Source organism: Epinephelus fuscoguttatus, linkage group LG8, assembly GCF_011397635.1.
Source record: "Epinephelus fuscoguttatus linkage group LG8, E.fuscoguttatus.final_Chr_v1".
NCBI lineage: Eukaryota > Metazoa > Chordata > Actinopteri > Perciformes > Serranidae > Epinephelus > Epinephelus fuscoguttatus.
The window spans coordinates 23,181,536-23,205,404 of record NC_064759.1 but is presented as its reverse complement, the minus strand read 5'-3'; the positions used below and the strand labels follow the sequence as shown (position 1 = coordinate 23,205,404).

The window sequence follows — 23,869 nt, the reverse complement described above, 5'->3', positions numbered from 1 at the left end:
GAGCACTCGTATGGAAGTTCTAGGCTAGTGCCCAGTCTCACACACACCAAACATTGTAGATGAAACACTGAATTGTAACATTAAACTACTTTAGTCGGTGTTTATACAGGTTTATATCATTGGTCCATTTGTTTTGGGGAAGAGGAGACCCTTGCGGATAATTCAGCTCACAGTAAAATCGTCCTGAGCAATGAACACTAAAGGAATTTGAAGATGTTTCAGCTGGTTGCAATCTGCAATTCACCGCTAGATGCCACTAAAACCTGCTAATGTTACACAGCGGACCTTTAATGTTTCAATTAATGTTTCAATTTTCTTTGGTGAACATATACACACATACATATTTACCGTCAAAACTATCCTTCTAAATCATACACTGTATAAGTATACATAATAATACTATAAAACGTTACAGTCTATGCTTCTTACTTGTTAGCTTCGTGTCCCATTTGTTTGTCTAGCCGTTGTACTCAGCAGCACCTGTCTTAAAACAGCACTCACAGTTTATTCACCAGGTCAGTCTAACCTGTTTTGAAATATGGCCGTGTTCAGCAGCTGTTTTAGCACAAAAAACGTTCATTTTTTTCCTTTTAGGCAACTTCAAGAAGCAGGACGTTGCCTGCAAGACCGTGCTGAGGGTTTATATCGCCGACGGCAAGAACTATGACCACGTGACGCAATATGTCATATGGCCTACGGAGAGCTGGTCATGTGACTCATCTTATCATGTTCACGCATAACTCAGTCCACAGCAGACCAACTTCTGGTCGTCTTTCTGAATAAGGGCTGACATTTATCCCGTTGCCATAGAAACCACGGTGAACATGAGGTGAGTTTTAACAAATTAAATGTGTTTTTTTTTTTCCGCCTACTTCCGGGTGCTGTCAGGCTCGCGCTGTGCTTGTGGTCAGACTGTTTTGAAATGTGAGTGACTTTGCGATGTTTGAGGTTCACTGAGGGCAGACCTGAGTCCTGTAGTCTGATATGGGTTTTGTAACTATGGGCAGGCTGTGGAGGAGGACTCTGGGTGTCCTCTTACTGTGGGCCTGTCTGGACTCCGCACTCTCCCGAGGCTGCTCCTCGTTTTTCTGCCGAAAATCTCACCGTGTCAGCGGCCTGAATGGAGTCGACCCCGGGTCTCCTCTCTTCCTCACTCCCTACCTGGAGAAGGGAGCCATAGACGAAGGTATAAGTGCACCCACATTGCATAACACTACTAAAACACTGCAGTCAGCTGGACTCATGTTTACAGTTTTATAATGATCACATCTTTTTCTTACAGCCAGGAAACTGAGTCTGGTAGGAGACCTGCCAGGTGCCAACGTCAAGAGCTATGCAGGGTACCTCACTGTCAACAAGAAATACAACAGCAACCTCTTCTTCTGGTTCTTCCCTGCACTGATGGTAGGCTCAAACTTCTTCTTTACAGCAGGGGCTTTTCTCATTACGCAGTTTCATTATTGTCAGTGCTGCAGTTTGGGACAGGATCATAAGGAGGAGGAAGGATTTTTGATATAAATAGTAAATCACGCACTTGATCTGTTGGAACTCAAAAGAATCACACTTCAGATGCTTTTACTGTGCCCCCTCAGTCAGTTTGTGATAAGGAAGTGCACCTGTGTGTTTAGTCAGCTGCAGTGAGTGTGGGAATGTCAGCTATGGTGGTAGACCCTGCTTTGTGTTAGAAGTCAGGTTTTATCAACCGAGGCCAAAAGGAAATAAGGTATTTAGGGGCTTTTTGTGTTGTTAAAGCTATAAATCAGTAACCAATTCCCTTATCTGTATTTCATATGTCAGTGTAGCAATATCACATACCTTTTCATGGCACTGAGTGAAAGATTGAGCTTGCAGCCCTGAAGATACACATATTCTTTCAATTTTTTTGGACCTCATATTATAGTGCATGACAGTCACTATTTATCTCCTACAGAATTCACTTTGCATTCAGTCCGAGAGATTCTTGTTCAGCCTTACAGTTCAGTGTGTGCAGATGCTTCTGTATGTTACAGCTACAAGTTACAGGAGTCGTTGCAGACCCTGTCTTTCCATCTTTTTGTGTCTAAGCGACTAATGGAGACAACAATTTTTGAAACTGTTCCAGTCTTAAGAGACAGCTGCAGCTACAGCGCTTCCCCTCCCACATCTTCCTGCTCCCCACATCCACATTCAGCTCACATAATCTTCTTGTACTTAATGGGTTTAAAAAAAAAGAAAAGTAAAATAAATAATAGAGGCAAATAATAACAACAATAATAGAATAATGATGAAGACAGTATATATGGGTCAATAATTGCATAGGATCAGGCATAATTATACTCTTATCGTCTTGTTTATCAAATGTTACTTTCTGCAAGTGTAAGTAATGAGTGATCTTTTTCGTACAGTACAATTCCTATAGGTTTTGTAACCACACTGCATGAGTAGGGGGTCTCTGGATCCAGCCCGTGAACAGTGATACATTTGATAGGTGCAGTTAATAGAATCTGGAGAATGTAAGTGTGTGCCTGCCCTTCAGTGTCATCTGGTATTACTCCGAGTAGCACTACCATGGGGTCCCTGGGCAAGTCAGTACCAAAATATCCTGTTACATATATGTTGTCCCAATAGGTCGTAAGCTTTTGACGTGTCCAGAATGTACCGACATAATTAGCTAACACCTCTCTGCATGTCCTCCAGAAAGCACCAGACGCAGAAGCATCAAATTTACATATTAATTTTGCACTGTTGATTTATGTCCATTAAAAGTGCTTGTTTTTGCCACTGACAGGCTCGGATTGTTATTCTATGTGGGTCGATAATTTAACGGAAAAGATGACACAGAGAAATCAAATGTTTCTCCTTACTTTTCGCTTATCTTGTGGACTTTTCTACATTGTCGAAATTAGCTGAATTTTCAGCCATGTCACTGAAAATCTTTTAGATAAGAATAAGATATGCTTTCTGTACTCCAAGACAACAAACACTTCTACTCTCCCCAACTCTCATTAATGTTTTCACTGTTGTTTTTCCTGATAAAGGTCACCTCTCATGACATTTCAAAAAGAAACTTCTCCTTAAGAGAGAAGTAGCAAAAAACTGGGTCAGTGAAAGCTAAAGACAAAGTTTCACTTCTCTGTGGCGTCTTTTCTGTAATGTTGTCAGACACTTATAATAACAATACAAGCCTGTCAGGGATAACAACAAGCACTTTTTTTTGACAGTGCACAACTGTCCAGGTTGAAAAACACCAGAGTCTCCTTTTAAAAATCTCTAAAAGTTCCTGAATTTCAGACAAAAACCACCAAAATGTGATAGTCCAGAGTTGATAATTCCATATTAGGTGACAAAAGACACATGTTTGACATTTTACCTTGACTTGTTTGCCACATTTTTACAATCTGATAAACCTAAAGCTGACCCCATTTTAATCTGTATTACTATCACTGGCTGGGAAGTTGAATGATAACACACAGAAGGTATTTGCTAATGGAGTGTAGTTCGTTCAGTTTTTTTGTTTTTGTCAATAATCTGAAGTCACCACTGGGTGGTGCTGAGATCTCAACCCTCTCTGTGATGCCCTGACTGACAGGCACAGCGAGATGACGCTCCAGTCCTGCTCTGGCTGCAAGGCGGGCCCGGTGGCACCTCCATGTTCGGTCTCTTTGTGGAACACGGACCATATGTGGTGTATAAGAACATGACTGGTAAGAACTGATCAGCAGCATATTCAAACATGCAATGTGTAGTTTGTGTCGGAGCGTTGTTTCTGATCTGCTCATGTTTTGTGTCTTTGCAGTTGGTTTGAGGGAATACGCTTGGACAACGAGATACTCAGTTTTGTACATTGACAATCCAGTAGGTATTATTATTTATCCTCAGACATAAAACACATTTTTCATTCAAGGTTTCTAAGCTCATCTGACCTTGTAATGCTCTGTGAATATTTACAAGTCTTTAAGGAATTATTTGTTCTTCTAGGTTGGAACAGGTTTCAGCTTCACTGATGATGACAAAGGTTTTGCTCAGGACCAGGATGATGTTGGCAGAGATCTGTATAGGTGAGAAAAACTGCCATCCAACTCTAACATACTGTTCTTATGACTTAGATCTATAAGTCTGCTGTTTGATTGTTACTAACTCTGATATTTTTCCCATGTCTTTCTTGTAAAAGTGCTTTAACACAGTTCTTCCAGATCTTTCCAGAGTATCAGTCCAGTGAGTTTTACGCAACTGGGGAGGTATGTTTTCTTTTCAAGCTTTGTAAATGAACCCTGTGGAAATTTATAGCAGTAGCATTACATGCTAACCCATGTAAACCTTCTCTGTCTCCGTGCAGTCTTATGCAGGGAAGTATGTTCCAGCCATTTCTTACTACATCCATAAAAACAACCCCACCGCCAAAGTGAAAATTAACTTCAAGGGAATGGCTATTGGTGATGGGCTCTGTGATCCAGAACTGGTGCGTATCTGACAGTGTCTTTAAACGACATCATCATGTCTTACAAATGTGTCTGTGTCGTGTAGAAATGAGATACTATTTTATATTTTTTCCATCTCAGATGCTGGGTGGTTATGGTGAGTTCATGTACCAAACAGGCATGATAGACGAGCTCCAACGACAGTATGTCGTCCAGCAGACAGACCTCGGGGTTAAACTCATCCAGCAGGAGAAGTGGGTGGAAGCTTTTGAGGTAAGAGATGCCTCTCTCTTGTCAGAATACAAGTCAGTGTTACTTATCATCATTTCTAATGGTTCAGTGAATAAATGCCATTTTTATTATCACAACATTTAACAAACTGTAAAACAGTGAATTAAAATCAAACATGTCAGTGATCTTTGTGTTAATGTCTGATGTCAGGTTTTTGATAGCTTGCTGAATGGTGACGTGTCACCATATCCCTCCTTCTTCCAAAATGCTACCGGCTGCACCAACTACTTCAACTACATGACATGTCAGGTATGTAGGTCACCTCCTGTGTGACTTTCTGGAGCAAAAAATTCAAAACTTCATGTTCAAATAACCTATTTATAACTTAAAGGGACAGTTTACGCCCAAATCGAAAATACACATTTTCTCTCTTACCTGTAGTGGTATTTGTCAGTCCAGATTGTTTTGGTGTGAGTTGTTGAGTGTTCGAGATATCTGCTGTAGAGATGTCTGCCTTCTCTTTAATATAATGGGACTAGATGGCGCTCAGCTTGTGTTGCTCAAAATGCCAAAAAATCAATTTGAACTCAACAGCAATGCCCCTTTCTAGAAATTATGACCCAGTTACTTAAGATAACCCACAGACCTTGTCGTGAGCAGTTTCATGTAGGAACTATTCTCTCTCTACTGAACTACACCCATCAACTGTGTCACTGCGCAGAAGGAAGTGTGCATCCACTGCAAGCTCACCTACCACCACTGAGCTAGCTAATGTTACAGCTCAGCCGAGTAAGACACTAATAATGGTTACATTTTGTCACAGACACAAGCCTCATGAGTAGAGACATTGCTGTTGAGTTTTTCAAATGTATTTTTTTGGCACTTTGAGCACCACAAGCTGAGTGCCATCTAGTTCTATTATATTGGAGAGAAGGCAGACATCTGTACAGCTGATATCTCCAACACTCAGCAACTCACACCAAAACAATCTAGATTGATAAATAGCACTACAGGCAAGAGGCAAAATATGTATTGTTGATTTGGGGTGAACTGTCCCTTTAAAACAACACACAAGCCACTACATTCTATTATTTTATGCACCACAGGAGCCTGAAGATCAGGAGTACTTCTCCCAGTTTGTGACCTTGCCAGCTGTGCGACGCGCCATCCATGTGGGAAACCTGACGTTCCATGACGGCTCGCAGGTGGAGAAGCACCTTCTGCAAGATGTCATGAAGAGCATCAAACCGTGGCTCGGGGTGCTGATGGACAACTATAGGGTGAGGGGTGCAGGATTATTCGGTGTACAGTGGTAGCATGTTGCTTACACTTGAACAGAGGAAAGTCCCTCTAAAGTCTCTCTAACAGTCTCTCCTTGTTTGCTCTGTTTCTACACACACCCAGGTCTTAATCTACAGTGGTCAGCTTGATGTAATTGTAGCAGCCCCGCTGACTGAGAGGTTCCTGCCCACTGTCAACTGGACTGGGTCGGCTGAGTACAAAACAGCCCCTCGCTTCCACTGGAAGCTTCAGCCCAGTGACACAGAGGTGGCCGGTTATGTGAGACAAGTGAGAGATTTTTACCAGGTGAGCAGACGTGAACAACATCAGATAAACAATATGAAAAGTACCCCATTAATACTTGTGTTAAATTCTGTCATCGGTCCTCGTGTCACGCAGGTCATCATCCGAGGAGGAGGACACATTCTGCCTTATGACCAACCAGCGAGGTCCTTTGACATGATTGACAGATTCCTGTCAACACGTGGCTGGATATGAAGTGTTTTGGTGCTGCAACACAAATGATCAAAGCATTTCCTCTTTATAGAGCGTATTTTTGATTATTGGCTGTTGATTTTAGAGACTGTTTGATTGTCTCAGCCAGTGTAAATCAGCACGTTGTTGGATTTGTACATGTCTTTGCAGCTGATTTATAGGTTGGACTGAGCTCTGATGCACTGCAAATTAAATACGTTCTCTTAGCCTGGATCCAGATCTGCGGATCGCCGTCCGCATGAGCAACTCAAATATTACAGATTAAACAACAACCACTTCAGCCTGTTGTCAGGCCTGAGTGCTATGGAAATCATTTCATGTCATCATTTTTGTTTGATTGTGTGAAAGGGGGAAGTACAGTTCATATGTCATTCAGTCAGAACATGCTTGATAATGAAACACCTTGAAACTGGAGCTGAATTGTCATGAAATAAAATGTTTTTTTCTAAATCTGAGTGTCTAAATGATCACTGAAGGCTGCCATGATTTTACAGTCTAAAAAACTTTTGTAAATTGACTTATGTTGCAGTGTTTTACAGGTGTGGCTGCACCTGTTCTTGAATGGGGTTTCTGCTGTCAAGTATTGGTTAGTCAACAAAATGTCCACCAGGGGTCACTGTGCTACAAAGAACTTCCATTGCAAAGCAATTAGAAACAGTATCATCTCCCAAAACTGCTGTGGGCATTCAGTGTAATAAAAAAGTTAATACTATTACATTTTTTATTATCTTAATTCAGGGCCTTAAAGCAATATTAAAGTACTCAATATCTTCGATTAAAGTTTAGGGGCAGCTTTGCATGTTGCAACAACACTCACAGCTTGTTAATGTCATTATTTTTGACTTTTGTTGTGGCTTTAAAAATGTATCTGACCTGCTGCAGTGTGCTGTAGTTTTAGTTGGTTATTGTTTTGACCGATTGCCACGTAGTTGTTTGTGTACTAAAGTTAACTGCCATGTTATTTCATCGGGCAACTATCAAGATGTCTAGACAGTTTAATAATTAATGAGTATTCTAAACCTTTAAAGCACTTAACTATTTAATGAGCAGTTATGTCTCAAGGACAAACATCAGGGAAAGTACTGTTGATAGTTTTAGGTGAACAGAAGTTTAATTCTTTAAATATCTGTAAATATTACATTGATGTCTTCGTTATTGTTTTCACTCTGGTTATTTGCACAGGATATAATCGTGTCACTAGATTTCACAGGGTTGGGTCAGGTTACTTTGAAATGTTTTCACCTACTTAATACTAATTACATGGCAATTTTTGTAAGAGATAATGTTATACATTGTATTGGGAGAAAAATGTAATTGGAATATTTTGGGATTACGTCAAAATCAAACATTGCAAATATTGCACCTTACACTAAAATTAAGGATGCAGCCATAACAGTTATTCTTTTTTCTCTTTAAACATCTCAGAACATTTCCAAGGCAAATAAAATGTATTTTGCATATTCTGCATTTACAGTTGGTCAAATCAGATGACCTTTACAAAAACAGTACTGGCACAAACCACAGATGTACTGTTCATATTCTACAACATGATGGATGCTGTTTCTTCTGGGCAAGTTTTTTTACTCAAAGGTCACATGGAGGTCCTTGCTCTTGAAATGAAAGAGGAGCACTCACTCAAAATGCTGCCATATTTTAAAGACACAATTAAACATGTGGTCAGGTAATCCTCGACGATGTATCTATAACCGAATTACACATTTTTTAAAATGTAATCTGGGCTGATTACAGTCACTTATTTTTTTGTAATCTGATTACATAATCCTGACATGTAACCTATTCCTACCCAACCCTGGATTTCAATCACAAGTAGCTGTGACATCACATCCCATCAGTTAGTTGTATGTTACAGAACAAGTGCTTTATTTTCATACCGTAATGTAACTGCAGTGATACTTTAACATCTGTACAAATGCAAAAACAAAAACAAAACGGAGACAATGTCATTACAAGCACAAAGAAAATGTACAAAGTTATGCAGGCAAGAATGGATTCATCAGTTCATTACATATAAACAATGTATTTAAGCGCTGAAATGAGCCTCGACGTACAACAAAGGCAACAAGTGCTATGTGAACATTATTTACAAACATGTACCACACGTTTACTCCCTTCAAAAAGAAAGGTGGTTGCATTACATGTACAGGGTTACAGAAATTAATGACATTATGTACAATATTTATAGTTTTAGATTTAAAATAATACAATTATAACATCATTAATACGTAAGAATTGTTCTCCACCTCACACAGATCCACACAGACGCACTCACACTGCACTTCCATCTGTCCTTTTTTTTATATTTCGTCTGCCTCTGCAGTAACAAATGTCTTTTTCTGAACCTGGACCCACTGTCAAAAATGAAACTAGAGATTCTCGTATCCAACTTTAAAACAGCAACATCCTCCAAATGATTCCAGTTGAAAGTATTTTGAAGTCATTGCCATAATGTTCACATGCAAGAGGTTAATTTGGAATGGTTTAACAATCTAAATATGGTTTCAAAAACAACCTAAAATAAGGCAAGCTTCAGTTCAAAGGGATGGTACGACAAAGCCCTTTTCAAGAGAATCAACTTCTCCATCTCATTGACACACGTATCAAACTGCACACAGTCTCCAGGGTTAACACGTGACACAAACAGTCCAAATGCCTCAACAAAACTTGAACTTGTTATGGGGATAAAGATCTTCAGTTCACATCCTTCATCTTTATTTTCCAGAATAAAAAGGGCACCATCTTAACAGGGTCCTTAACTGAGCCTCATCCTACTACAAGAGCTCTAGGTTCCCTTCTTTTATCTACAGACATGTGATGCATGCCAGGCACAGTCTCTCCATAAAGCCAAACACAGTTAAGTTTCTCGCTGGTGTGTGAATAAGGGGGTGGGGGGGGTGGGGTCACTGAGAATTACTCGGACCTTAATATGGCTATTCTACCCTCTGGCGCGACAGAGGACAAAGTGCATAGACAGCTCTGCGATCGCTCCACCTGTCAGTGGAATGTATTTCATCCATCCTACTGTAAAACACAGTGCATTATGGTCATCATGCTAATGAGTCGACATTCCTGGTCATAGGAAAAGAAGGAAAGAGGAGTCGTGGTCAATATGAGAAAGAGGTGAAGTTTCAAGGCTGGAAGGGAGATAAAAAAAAACAAGGTCACTATTAGTACATCCATCGCTCTGCAGAGGAGGCCTGAGAAAGAGAAGAAGAGAAACTGATGAAGAGGTCAGAGGTCAAATGGAAAGCGGGTGTTTTTCTCCTTGGTCAGCTGGTTTAGCGCTTACATGCAGCAGACACATCCATGACAAAACAACAGAGAAAAATCATTAATAATACACTGACGATGGTTTTGATTGTTTGAAGACAAAGAGTTGCTGTGTACAGAAAGCCAACGTAAGATATTTTTAGGAAATATTCAGGCACATTGTGACATTTTGGAAAGCACAGGCGTAAACTGCTCCTCTTTAAAACACTTTGCCAGTTCTGTGATGCCAGTCAACAACAAAAAATAAAAATAAATGATGCTCATTGTCACTTTCTCACACACTTTTTTTGTTTTGCTTTCTTTACGCACCTGCTGAACTTTGTTCTGCAGAGGAAAGAAGGGAAAAAAACATAATATACATAAGTCACACGCATACTCAAAACTATGGATCCTAAAATCCGCACAAACACACAAAAAAAGAGGCCTCAATAATTAAAGCTTCAGTTGGTCCTGGAGAGCGGAGGAGTTTGTTTCAACTCCCGAGCTGCCTCACTGGTATCACAGTGTACAGTTCTGTGGCTGTAACAGCATCGTATGTCCTTGGGACCAGAGTGGCTTGGCCGTGCTGGTCACAGTGTGGACATACAGTAGAGAAGATGATCAATACTGCGATGTATTGCTTCCATTTGATCATGTTTTCACTGCCGTGCTGTATTTTATGACACACTTTAAGAATACCGCTGACAGGGAAAAAGGTTAACAGTCATACACGGATCATTACGCCTGCTTGCATATTCCTGTCTTCAAGACATCATAGTGACAGTTTGACGTTCAAACTTAAAGGCAGCAACATCCCAATCACTTAGTGCCTGTTGCATGCACTCAACACACTGCCCACATGCGATATTCAGAGAATGATGTGACTCATTTTTCAGTCCATTAGGCATACAGAGATGTAAGGTCTGCTAAAAGAGATGACAGGCTGAGGCTTTTTTCACTGTCCTCTGGTTCCATGACCATCATGGTCCATTTTGTACCATTACACAACAGAAAAAGTCACTTAAATGCTGCATGAGATTAGCAAAAACTCCATTTTCACTAAAAGCAAAGATAAAACAGATTTAAAAAAAAAAAAAAAGAAAAGAAAGAAGAACAAACCATAGAACATTAATGCGTTAATAGGGTTGGTCTATAAAAATACATACTGTAGCTACTGTATAAAGAGCAGCCTCACAGGCCTTTGAGGTCTTTCATGATGGAGGGAGAGGGGGGTCAGCATGTGCAGCTGGCGACCCTCAGAAAGCAGGGGTAGTAGGGGGAGTTTGGGCTGGGGTTATAGTCTCTCTTGTCCCTAGTGGATGGGGTTAATGTCTGTGCGGTGATTGGTTTGCCCGTGCACATTGCTGCCCCCTACGGTTGTGGTGGAGGTGGTGATGGTGTTGTGCTGAATGACCTGCTGCTGTGAGCATGCTGGCGCTGGACTGCCCGCCGGACTGCTGTCTGGACCTGAGGAGACAGCAGAGACATCAGTGAGGACGGACAACATGTGTGCAGAGTAGTGTAAATACTGTGACCTTCAAACTCTACGCAGAGGCTTCTAAATATAATATCATGAAATAAATAATATCAAAATAAACACAGACCATATTTCATTGTAAAAAAAAAAAAAGCTTTATTAGCAGATAGATTTCAAACACAATCACACACTAAATTCACACCTAAAGTGTCACCTGTCATCCCAAAATAGACCATAAATGGATAGCACAAAAATGGAAAAGTGAATCACTCAACTCCATAAACACGCCTGATGAATTTTGGACACAGTGAAGGTGACATCTGTACACAAGCTAGACTCATTGATGAAAGTCTCTCCCAGCCCAGTCTGGGAGTTGGCTCTCCTCTGTATAAAAGAACCATTCAGCCAACGGGGATGTGAGCCTTATTTTCCTGCACTAAAGCCACACTGGGAGGTGCCTTATCCTAATTACATGGAAATGTCACTTGTATCCGTATCAAAGGGTGGGGCTCTGATGTCATGCCCGGCTGAGCCGAGGCACAGTCCGGTAATCAGTGAGATTTTGGGGCATCCGTGAGAGCTTGGATGCCAATGTGCAGCCTGTGACGTCTTTCTCACGTTGAGTCTCGGCTGCCTCTGTGCGCAGAGGTGCAGTCAGATGGAAAAACAGGTCTCATTCGGGATTCAGACTACCAACTCCCAGTCCAGGCTGACTACCAGAGTGTGCAACACCCATATGTGAAAGGAAGAGTCCTGCTGCAAGTGTGGGAGCTGGATACCAGCACATAGGAGCGAAGAGTCTTGGCAGTCACTCTGTGTCCATCACAGTTCAGTCTGTAGGGTTTAAATCTTTCCTCTGGCAAGACAATTAATGTTTCCCCGCAGTGCTATCCGCACTGTCGGGCTAAGGCACAGAGATGAAGGTGTGTTTTTGGTCAAATTCCCAAGTGTGTGTGTGTCTGTGTTTATGTCTGAGCTACTCACTGAGGTAACCTTGGGACTCTTTCTGCATAGTGGTGATGGGACAGTCCTTGTGTGTGAGGAGAAGCTGCTTGAGTTGGGTCACCTCGTTCTTTAGCATGGTCACTTCATTCTGAAATGCAGGAAAAACAAAAGACATCATCCACTGAATCCACAATTAAAGCTTTACTTTTACCCTTCATCACTTGTATGAACAACAAACAGTGTATTCCTATCACAACACAAGGTTTTTATCAATATCTTGCATTGGGCTTCAGTTCTTAAATGAAAACCTGTGCTGCAAATTTGCAACGTGGAGTAGAAGTTTTCTTGGGTTCACCCGGACCCTAGGACCTGAGGTCTGGGCTGGGAACTGTACAGGGTTGGGGCCATGTTTTATTATGGTGAGTCGGGTCCAAGTTGGGTCCCCGGTCTGTTTATCATTAAGTGTCATATGCGAGTGGATCCGAGAAGAGCCATGATAAGCGGCTTGTGTGTGTAACTTTTGAGATGATTAGGCTGACCTAAGATGAAAAAACATTGTTGGAGGCAAAGCGAAGGAAATATTGATACTGAGCTGGGAAAATTTAAGAGTTACAGCAGCTAACATCACAACAACAAAAAATAACTGTCAATAGAGGACAATAAAATAAGATAAAAACAGACGTCTGCAATATTATCAAACATTATACACAGTAAGATGGGTCAGAAAAGTATTTTGTTTCCAACATGATGAATATTTTTAGCAACAGAGTAGCTATTTAGTACCAATTTTAATTACTAGATTTGTCAGGTCCATAAAATAGACCCAAGACTCATCTCTCTCCTCTTGCATATGCACTGGAGATATATATATATATATATATATATATATATATATGTTTTTGGAGATGTGCAGCTTTGATTTTTACCAGCTGACCCTGTCAGTGTTGGACACATATTTATACTCATACCAATCCATCTTACTGCCATTATCTCTGGTGCAAAACAAGATAACATGATAAAGTTCTTGATATGGATTTCAAGTCAAAAATACATGCTGACTGTTGTGAGTGGTATGGTTCATACATGGACAAGTTATGGACAAGAGTTATTGCAGTTTTTTTAACATCTTAAGTTCATAGTGTACCTGAAGCTGCATGTTGGTCTGAGTGAGCTCTTCTGCTTTCTTCTCTAATGACATCACCCAGACTTTTCTCTTCTGTCTGCATCTTGTTGCTGCCGCTCTATTCCGCTCCAGAAACTTCCGCCGGCGTTCATCCGGATCTTCGTCCACTACTCGCCTGCGCCGTCCGCCACTGGGTGGCGGAGACTGCATCGTCTGCGTGGGCTGCATTTGCTGGGTGGCAGGCGACATCTGAAACATGGGGCGGGAAAGATATCAGCATCACTGATGAGAGCGTGTCTGTCTGCCACCACTCAACCAGACATGTAACTATTCTGACACACCTGGAAAACAGCCAGCCACCTGTCTGCTGCCCTCAAAGCCTCAAAACAAGCATCTATACATTACCTCCTGCAGCTATTCCATGTCTGGCAACTTCCCCAAAAACAACATCTGGTTGTGCCACGTGCCCTGGGAGCCGGGCTGTGGGCGTCAGGGGTGACAGAGTGAGTGAGTGACTGGGCTGATTCACCCGCCTGCCCACCTTGTTAAAGAGGTGTCAGGAGGCAGTTTTCCACCGCCCACTTCCACTCAGACTAACACCACCAGACACAGTCAAAAGACTTATTTCTAAAACCCTACGTGCACTGACAGATCTTGACATAAACTTGGCAAGGTCAAGTGTTTTCAGTCTTCAGATCATTACCATTTTTATGAGAACCATGGAAAATACAAGCTGCTTTAATGGCCTCTGTGCATACAGAGAGTGTTGTTTTAATGCCTTAATGATACATTTGGAACATACAGTGAATTGCATTTCTTGATGTCCTTCATCCAAAATACTCGGCATTGCAGAGGCCGTTAGACAATGCAAGGACAAAGTGTCCCACATCATGTTATTTTTATTGCTGTGAGCAATACTTTCAAACTTTCAATTAGAATAAAACTAAAATATATCCACAGCTAAGATGTTCCAGGACTATTAGCCAAGGCTGTCTGGTCATCGTCAGGTCCAGCATTTATAAAACTCTTCTGCACCTGGAGAATGTTGTGGCCACATAATGGCAGCTTGGCAGTGCCGGAAGGCGTGGAGCACAGTTTAAGAGACAGTACTGAGAATCTTTTATAATGGCCACTTTATGGCCTCTTTCTGACCCTTTCCCTCCATGGCAGGCATCCGACACTGACCTGCAGCTGACCAACCTCAAAGGACAAAATTACCTTTGAGACGGTTGCCAGGAAACTACTTGGCATTATGACTGCAGCAAGGGAAAATGTGTTCATCCACTGACTTGCTGTGAATTTAGAGTCCAGGTAAAGTAAAATAAGAGATTTCTTTCTAAACACATTATACATGCTAGGAAATACTAACTGAAGAAATGTGAAAAGACTGTGAATGATACAGTACTGAATTGTAGTGTTAGACACTGTTTTTCACAGTTTCTGTGTCCAGGATTTTTTGGGCAAGGCCAAAATCATGGCTCAATGATGCACTGGAACCATCCAACGTTATAGAGCGCATGGCATCAGTGTCATCACATGCTTCCCTTGTGTGTGAGCAGAGAGTTCGTTACGTTCAACAAGCTCTCCTGGCTAACCCCCCTTAGTCTAATAAATTTGTGAATAAATACATCTGTTTAATGCTACAATCATATAAACACAAGCAAAAAAAAGCTGTCACTAGCGTATATTTCTGTCTTTTAGCCTAAATCAGCTACCCAGCCTGCCAGCAGTTACTGATCACCGCTGTAGGTGTGCGCATTGTGCTAACATTAGCTCCTGAACTAGAGGCTGTCGTTGCACAGCAGTTCGTTCTTTGGCTCAGAGAGTGGGTGTGCTTTGTGCTACTTGGTTAGCTGCTGAACGAGAACTTTTTGATGCTGTTAGCTGCTAGCGAGAGTCTGTTGGTTCACAGTGGCTTGTTCTTTAGCTCAGTTCCTTCAGCGAACACACCCCCAGCGTCTCAGAGCAGAGAATACTGCTCCTTTTTCCATGATATTCAAACCTAATTTCACATACTTCACTATTTTTTCTATTCAAGAATTAAAATTTTGCTAGTGACACATTTTTCTGTGGTGTGACAAACTCATAACACATATTATTTTTGCTTTACTTGCACTTTAAAGCTTAATTTTAGCTTTACTGTACTGTGATAAACTGCACCACTAATAACTGACTTCAAAACTGCTCACAGGTCTACTAAAGTGCTGCCTGTGTGTTTTGGCCACAACATATATGATATACAGTGGCTTATGAGAGGTTTAAATGTGCAGTGTAGTTAATGTGTTATTGAACTTGCGGCGAAGCCTTTCGACTGTCTAAAAGCCTCGGCTCTCCAGGGAGTGTGTTTTGCTTACATGTGAAGCAGAGTGCATTGGAGGGTGCGGTGAGGTCTGGTGTGGGTGCCCAGGATGGAGGTGAGGATTGTGGGAGTTGTGATGGGGGTTGTGTCCCTGTGGGTGGTGGTGTCCACCCTGGCCGTGGCCCTGGCTGTGGTGGTGGTGGCTGTGGTGCTGGTACGCATGGGGAGGGGCTTGCAGGTGCTGGTGCGGGTGCGAGTGCATGTGATGGTGGGCGCCCTGCTCCTGCCGCGATGACATCATCTCCATCATGTGGCCCATGGAGTTCATGTTGCCGTTGGCGATGGCACCCGGGTGGTGTGAAAGTGCAGCCTTCAGCCTCTGAGTGGATAAAATTGGACAGCAAGCACAATGTTTAACATAATTTTCTGTAAAAAATATATTTAAAAACTCTGCACACGCTCTCATCTATTGGCATGCTGATTATCAACAGTTACAGAGCAGGTTCATGTGCTGACTAGGAGATGATGAATGACTCCATAAATCCATATGTCAGAAGAACAAATCAAAGCCACTTAGGCTGTCCTCTGTCTCTCCTTCAGTCTTGTCACTCTCCTGCTTTACCTTCTGTGATTGCCATCCCACCAGTCCCTCCTCCTCATATCCCTAATAGCCTCTCTCTCCTCCGTGCACATGTGTGTGTGTGTGTCTGGATGTCTGCCTATGAGATGAGCTTGCTGGCAAGGTGTGAGTCTCAGACTGCTCCCTTCCTGTTGACCCAGCAGGAGGTTTGTTGCTTTAACCGTGTGGTCTACTTAGTCCTGACTGCACTGGTGTCTCAGCACGGCCTGGGAGCGAGACTAGAGAGAGGCTCTCTAAAGGTGCGCTTGTGTTCCTTGTGTTTACCGAATGCTTCTCTCCTCAGGAGTCTGTTTTTATGGGCATCACATAAAGACAACCGCAAGACCAGGAAAAAAAAAATCCTAACCAAAACATGTAAGTGCCAAAATATGTCATCAGACTTCATCGGTTGTACACAAACCTAGACAAAATAAAACAATCCATGTCTGAACTCCTAAATGACCTATTTACATTTGAACCACTTTTAGAATAACAGCTTGAGAGAGTGTTGAGACGGCTGGACTTTGATCAGGGTTCCTACAGCTTAAAGTGACTTAGATTTAAGACTTTTTAATGCCGTTTGGAATTAAATTTAAGACCAATTTTACGATAACCAAAACTGAAGAAAAAAAACATTAACCAACATCATTAATTTGGCCAAAATGTTTGGAGACAAGGGTAGAACAGAACTGGGAAATTGCTGGCGTTTGTTGTTGAGTCCTGCTTTACAGTTTTGTGCATGTGGGATTCCACAGCCTGACTTCCGTCATGCCAAGTTCGAAAACAAATAGTTTTTGCATAAAATACACTGAGCCGTGTATACATTGCTTAGTTCTATTTTAACCATGGCACAAAATCTTAGTTAAATAGCCAGTTTTCATTGAATTTGTACTTCACCATGTTGACCAGAGTACAGTGACAGCTAGCTAGCAGTTGTTGGTTCCACTGTCCTGATGTGCATGATGTTAATGCAAGAGGTAATCAGTAAATCATTTTAAGAAAACAGTTGTTACCAATTATTTTGAGATTTTACAACGCAACATCAGAAAAAAAGATTAATAAAATCCTACTTCATATGTCTGAGCATTTTTAAGACTCATGAAAAATTGGTTTAAGACATTTTAATACCAACTAAGGCCTTATTTTTAGATTAATAAATCATAAGCCTTATAAGACTTTTTAAGGATCTGCAATAACCCTGTTTGAATTATGCATATCTTTTAACCAAGTGCACTGCTAATGTTACTAAATACTTTAATAAACTTGAACAAACGCTAAAGTCCAGTCATATATCCCGTCTATAATTTGCCTACTTGTCACTTTCAACAAAACTTTAGCAACACAACTGAAAACCATAGACTGTAAACAAAGGCATTCATTCCAAGGCTACTGTTGTGAATTCCACAAAGTTTTCTATTCTCTTTCCCAGTGCTCTCTTTCCTCTCTCTGCTCCCTTCCCCCTTCTCCCAGCTGCTGTCAGAGAGTCCACGCTGTGTCCAGGGCTCCATATCTTTTAACAACCTTCACATTCATGATTCCCATAGGGAATGGCATCCAGCTGGTCTGGATCACAACGCTGAGACATGACCAGAGCACAACATCAGCCCTCCACTCCTCTCTCACACTGTTCATGAGTGGAAAGCTTTTTACCAGGGAGGGAGGAGACACAGTCAAATAAATCACCTTAGAAGTAGGACAAAAATGAGCCTCCTGGTTTGTATTATATTTACAAATTGCATATATGTATTAATAAAAGGATTTACTAGTAGTCTCATAATCTTAACTTGACTTTTCATCCATAGCTTCCTGATGTAGAGAACTGTACATGAAACCAGCACAGTGAAATTATGACCTTGCCAAGCCTGTTTTGGCTGAGTATAGTTTCTGCTTGTCAGATCAAGGGATGCCTGACATAGTGAAACAGCACTACATTTCTGGAGCTGCATGATTTCATCAGTTAACCCTTGTTGTGAGCGTTATTTTAAATTTCCTCTCTTAATGTTTATCCCCATCTGATCACACCCTAACCCCTGATAGCCACACTCACCACAGCCTCAGCAACACAACTCTCAGGGCCCAAAGTCCCTGACAGGGGTTAAAAAACCACAGAATGTGTACACTAACACACAGCGAGCGGCCACAGTCCTGCAGCTGTCCACAGCATCACAGTCATACTGAGACCCACTGAGGGTAACAAAAAGGCAGGGAGAAGGCTCTGGCTTACTGTTATATATTGTAATTATCAATAGTATAAATTCCAGTATGTACATGCTCTAACTTTTTGTACTGAATATCTTTCTTTGTTTAAACATGCAGAGATAACAAACAAGCACCTTAAACCGAAAATGGATTTAAACAAGCTTACAGATATCAATCATAGTCACCAGTGTTGACAAGGACATCTTCCGTGTGTCACAGGATGAATTCTGAGGCTGACAGCCCACACTAAACAACTTCCCTCCAGCCTTCTGCTTGTCAGTCAGCACCACAGAGGTGAGGCCCACCCCTCTTGTGAAGGAGAAAACCAATCAGAGTATGACTATCTCCTTCCTGCCACTTATTCACAGAGCAGGCAGTCACCTGAATGGACAAGAGCCAAGGGAAGCTGCTGGCTGCCTCTCTACCTCTGTGCTGTGTTTTTAAGGCTATAGTAAAGTTGTCTGTGAGTGGTTAGGATGCTCATCTGACTCCCTGCCAACCAGGCGCCAGGGGAGAAGGACGGAGAGGGTAAAAGGGAGGTGAAGGGGAGCAGTGGGAGAGACAGAGACTTGGGGTGGGGGGGAGATTAGATGGCTTCTAGTGTCTCCTCCCCACACACATCAGCACAAGACAGCTAGTGCTCATTTATCAGTGTCTCTGAGAGCTGTCCAGCTGGCAGCGCAGTGCTATCTGTTTATTAATTGAATTAGCGTGCATCCAAAGAGGCCTAAGTGTGTCAGAGTACAGAGGCAGGTCAAACAGCTGAGGGGCCACTCCAAAAACCTTAGCGGGGATGGTTACAAACCGGATTGAGACAAAGTACAAAAGAGAAGGACCGTGCATGACTATAACATCACACCAGTTTCACCAAACACAAGTTAAAGGAACAGTTCACCACAAAATAAAAAATACATACTTACATGTTTTGTGAGATCTGCAGAGGGTTGGAGATATTTGCCGCAGAGATGTCCGCCTTCTCTTTAATATGATAGAACAAGATGGAACTCTACTTGTGGTGCTCAAAATACTAATTAAAAACATTTGAAAATTTTATTAGCAATGTCTTTTCCCAGAAATCATGACCTGGTTACTCAAGATAATCCACAGACCGTGTTGTGCGCAGTTTTTATGTAGATACTACTACTGAACTACACCCACCAACTGCATCACAGCATACTGCATGTTGTAAAGATTGCTGGTGTCCTCCTCGGGTGAGCTGTTAGCGTTGGCTAGCTTAGCAGTGCTAGCAGTAGGTGCACCTTTCCTTCTGTACCATGATACAGTTTGCGGGTGCAGTTCAGTACAAAGAAAATAGTTCCTACATGAAACTGCTCACAACAAGGTCTGTGGATTATCTTGGGTAACCAGGTCATGATTTCTGGAAAGAGACATAGCTGATGAGTTTTTCAAATGTATTTTTTGGACGCCTTGAGCACCACACACAGAGTGCCATCTAGTTCAATTATATTTGAGAGAAGGCAGACATCTCTACGGCCAAACTCTCCAACACTGTGCAACTCACACAAAAACAATACAGATTGATAAATAGCACTACAGGTAAGAGGAAAACATGTATTTTAGATTTAGGGGGCGAACTGTCCCTTTAATATTTACATTGTTGAACCAAGACAACATATCTGACACGAAACCTATCCCACACAAATAGATCTGAGCAATAAAGAAATATAAAGCAAGAAAAGACAACAAACGCTTAATTAAATGGCAGGTGTAGTACTTAAATATATATATATTTTTTCATACTGTGTCAAAAGAGAAAACCCTTACCGTGATAGAAACTTTTTCCTGAGGCTATCTCTGCACAAGTGCCCACTACTGCTCCAGCTCTCCAGTTAAACCCTACCTCTGCCAAAAACTTAAGTCTTTGTATCCAGAACCACAGTGACGCAACTACGGGACGTTAGCAGAGCGATGATGAGCAGGCTGTGATTCTCAAACACCTTCATCAGCTCCCTAATGACTCTTTAACACACGGTTGTATTTCCCCCAGACTGCGCTAAGCACAAGAACTTAACCACCACATTCATTTTGCTCTTAATAACACACACATACATATACATTTCTCCTGCAGCAACATGGCCGCTACAGAAAACAGTCATTAAATCAGTGCAGGTGTTAGCCTGCGGCGGCACAGGGCGCTCACAGATGGGATGGCACACAGTCTGTGCTGCCACTGTCTGCCCTGCTGTTGTTGAGAATTGGGAAAACACAGCAAAGAGGATGAGCAGTCCATGACACCAGAGAGACATAAAAAACAAGATCTTGGAAGTCTCAAATTAATGAAGACAACAATGGAAAAAAAGGCACTCCGTCTGCCAGTGAAATAAACTCATATATTTATCTTCAAGCAAAGGCAATCAAACAGACCAACACGTGCTGTCTTTGGGTCCTCATCAAGAATAAATATATGGTATCATTTAATCTGAAGATGGAGTGCATTGTTTTTTTATGTTGTCTGAATAAATTTGATACTACCGGGATCTTGTTTTCTGTACTTTTCCCCGCCCCAACAAAGAGCACCTGTCGGGCCATCTGAGCCAAGCAGCACTTCCTCCGACCACTGTAGCCATAAAGACATGTCAGCTCCTACCAGGATAAATCTATAAACTACCAGCCTATATATGTAATCACAACCGCTTGACACTACATTTTATGTATTCTGTAAGTGTACTTAAAGTAGTATGTCTATTGATTTTCCATTGTTAAAACACCATCTCCGGTTGAACCATCTTTTGCCCAGAGGGGAGCTGTCTCCTCTCAGACCTTTGCCCCCTGACCTCTCCACTCCCACACCTTTTTTTTAGGCCTTTCTCATTTATGTGGTTTCAGGGATACCAGGTGATCACCCATTAATGATATTTATTAATGGCTGCTTCCTCTCTGACACTGGGGGCTTTGAGTGATGTCGCCGTGAGTGCTCTGGGCACATCCTGAGAACACACTCAGGTTTCTCCTCGCCAGATGACTTCATATCTATTAACCCTGGGAGGAGGAAAGCAAGAGCACGGAGCAGGTACAAAAGGAGGAGACCACGCCCGCCTCAGATGGGTAAATCACACCCAGTGAGGTCAGGGTGAGCACTTTTATTCCCCTTAAAAGTGGAGCAGTGTACTATCAGGGGACCTGTGGCCCTCTGGCGCCTTACAGCAGGTTAGAAAGATTTAACCAGTCTGTGGAGTCATTGTTTAAAAGATCACAGTTTCAAATGGAGATCTTCTGCTTTGCATTAAAGAGTCCACAGAGGAAAATTAAAGCTTCTGTCTGTCTCTGTCAGCCTTTTGTTAACACCAAACAAGCGCAGTGATCATGTGTAAGCACACAGTATTTCTAATTGCATAATACATCATAGCTGTAACTTTCCTGGCGGTATTTTTCACCCCCTTACTCGCTCTCTAAACCCAACATGGGTTCACCATCTGCAGTTGAAAGCCAGAGTTTGGCTCTGCTGCTTTGCCAAGCACTCAGAGGATCTAATTCCATCCTCCTCATCTCCACCACCACTACCCACCAGTGCCTGTCTGCAAAACCCACTCTCTGTGCCCTAAAACTCCACACCCCCATTAGTTCAATTTTATTAGATTTCCCTCTTCGCCCAGAGAGGCAGTAACGTCCCCCCCTTCTCTCTCTCCTTCACACACACCTCTTCCCTGTTCCTCCACCCACTCTCCCTCTGCTTGCCAAGAGCTGGGGACTGTTAAACTGATTTCCTCAGGGAATGGAGAGGCAGACAGTCTGATGGGAGGGCTGTAATGTCGCCCCCTCTCTCCTCTCCCAGGTTCTGGGCCAAGCTGATCAGAGCCGGGGCCGAACAGACCCTCCCTGTGGTTCCAGACGCAGACGGGGAGATGGACACAGACCGGCTGTTCTGCCAGGGCCCGGCACTCTGGTGGTGCTCAGAGGAACCGTGGCGGTATGGGCGCAGCGAGACACACACCCACTAAGGAGCATGCTCCAAAGCATGCACTCATACTCTTGGCAGCTTCTCCACCCTGTCAAGTTAATGGATGGGCCTCTGACTCCAGTCTGTATATCCCCACTGTTCCCTCTCTTGTAAAGCCCTGCTCCAGCGCAGCCTACATGGTTATCACTACACCCACTGCCACAATCTTGAATACAGAGAATGCCTCAGAGAGAGGGAGACACACGGAGCATGAATACAACAATAAACACGAACATATGTCTTAATTTTCTGCATTACAAGCGACGGGCAAATTATGTGTCATCGTGCTAATAAAAGTAACTGGATGAATCAAACATCATTTCAAAGATGCTTAAAATAACTGAACTCATATGCGTGTGTATTTTGGCTGAAACAAAACCCTTAACTTCCCACTCACTATTTATAAATATTCTATCAACATATTAAATCTATTAACATTTGCATTGGGATTACACATTGCTGAGACAACCACAGGCACTAGATCTTGTGCTCCAACATGTCAAAACAACTGAGCAGCAAAGACAAGAAATATGATAGAAGAAGGCTGTTAGTTTTGAGCACCATGAAGCAAACAGAAGTGGCTCTAACATGTAAGTATAGACTAAGTTTGAGAGATGAGGTAGTGGCCTAACATGTCAATATTGACCACACTTTATCAGACAGAAAATCTCTGACACAACAGACTTGTTCCAATCGCCCCCTCCAGTGTCTGGGTGGTTATTTTGGAGTCCAGTGAGTGATCTCGCTCACTGCCCAGGCTCCAGGGGGGCTCATGGTGGCTGGACCAGTTCAGTCTGGCCCGTGTGGTGATGGCAGCTGGTTTACCCAAGCTTGGCTCTACCGGAGCCCCGTCCCATTCACGGGCCCTGAACCATGACCAAATGGCCTTCACATACACCTCCCATCAGCACAGCTAAAACAACACGCAGTCATCCAAAGACAAACAGATGCGACACTCTGCGCCACAACTGCCATCCTCTCGTCCAAACCCCCCCACCCACCTACACACACACACACACACACACACACAGTCACACACAGACATGCAGAGGGTTACTCAAATATACACAGTCCTTAAAAGACCTTGCTGTATAGTAGCTTTACAATGTCAACCTTGAACTCTCAGCTGTAAAGTTGGTCTGCTTTTTATCAAACTACATATAACAGAATCTTTTACCTGCAGTGCACTCACTGCTTAGGTCAGATCTAAATCTATTTCGACCAAGAAGTTCTCACAGGATTTTGTTCACATTTTTAATACATTAAATTATTGTAAATTTCATGTGGATTAAGGCACTGACGTTAAATCCCTTTGAGACTGATGCAGTGATGTTGGATAAACTTTGAACTGAATGGGTCAAAGCAGCATAAAAACCCCTGTTCCTGATGAGGGGTTAACACTAATGTAAGAAATAGTAAAAAGGGTATGTGACACAGTTGTCTACTATCCGGTTACTATAGAATTATTACAGTTTTTTAAAATAATTTAATAGTAGACAACGTCAGAGGCCTCTAGCCTTTCCCATCATTAATTCATCTTTTTCAAGTCTCAGTTACTTGAACTTGATCACATAGTGT

The 23,869-nt window shown here is 42.2% G+C and overlaps 3 protein-coding genes across 9 annotated transcripts in view; 1 reads left to right on the top strand and 2 right to left on the bottom strand.

Annotated features, from left to right (window-relative positions):
• The window catches only part of chn2 (chimerin 2), a 32,656-nt gene extending 32,010 nt beyond the window's left edge, over positions 1–646 (bottom strand). For 2 of the 4 annotated variants that reach the window (XM_049583540.1, XM_049583542.1), the window contains exon 1: positions 430–592. The gene's annotated coding sequence lies outside the window, so the exon portion shown is untranslated. Of the gene's footprint in view, positions 1–429 lie in introns of all 4 variants that reach the window. The other 2 variants (XM_049583541.1, XM_049583543.1) reach the window with 2 other exon arrangements.
• A 35-nt stretch (positions 647–681) lies between these two features.
• Positions 682–6,854, top strand: cpvl (carboxypeptidase vitellogenic like). Of its 2 annotated transcripts, XM_049583538.1 has the most exons (13): positions 682–829; positions 1,008–1,186; positions 1,283–1,404; positions 3,569–3,683; positions 3,776–3,834; positions 3,958–4,037; positions 4,151–4,217; positions 4,316–4,438; positions 4,539–4,670; positions 4,839–4,937; positions 5,735–5,908; positions 6,033–6,215; positions 6,309–6,854. In XM_049583538.1, the coding sequence occupies exons 1-13, from the start codon at positions 825–827 to the stop codon at positions 6,405–6,407; spliced, it is 1,437 nt and encodes a 478-aa protein (XP_049439495.1). In that variant the 5' UTR covers positions 682–824; the 3' UTR covers positions 6,408–6,854. The 2 variants fall into 2 exon arrangements, with proteins under 2 accessions (XP_049439495.1, XP_049439494.1); XM_049583537.1 differs by lacking the exon at positions 682–829 and having other exon boundaries at positions 985–1,186.
• A 737-nt stretch (positions 6,855–7,591) lies between these two features.
• Positions 7,592–23,869, bottom strand: part of creb5b (cAMP responsive element binding protein 5b) — a 53,252-nt gene continuing 36,974 nt past the window's right edge. For 2 of the 3 annotated variants that reach the window (XM_049584198.1, XM_049584196.1), the window contains 4 exons: positions 15,571–15,894; positions 13,238–13,465; positions 12,133–12,241; positions 7,592–11,138 (listed from right to left, as the gene is read on the bottom strand). In XM_049584198.1, the coding sequence (XP_049440155.1) occupies positions 10,984–11,138; positions 12,133–12,241; positions 13,238–13,465; positions 15,571–15,894 (816 nt within the window). In that variant the 3' untranslated portion in view covers positions 7,592–10,983. The remainder of the gene's footprint in view (positions 11,139–12,132; positions 12,242–13,237; positions 13,466–15,570; positions 15,895–23,869) is intronic. The other variant, XM_049584197.1, reaches the window with a different exon arrangement.

Coding starts and splice junctions, on each gene's coding strand:
- cpvl (XM_049583537.1), top strand. CDS start 985: ATGGGTTTTGTAACTATGGGCAGGCTGTGGAGGAGGACTCTGGGTGTC. Junction 1,187..1,282: donor GAAGGGAGCCATAGACGAAG/GTATAAGTGCAC, acceptor TTTTTCTTACAG/CCAGGAAACTGAGTCTGGTA. Junction 1,405..3,568: donor GGTTCTTCCCTGCACTGATG/GTAGGCTCAAAC, acceptor CCTGACTGACAG/GCACAGCGAGATGACGCTCC.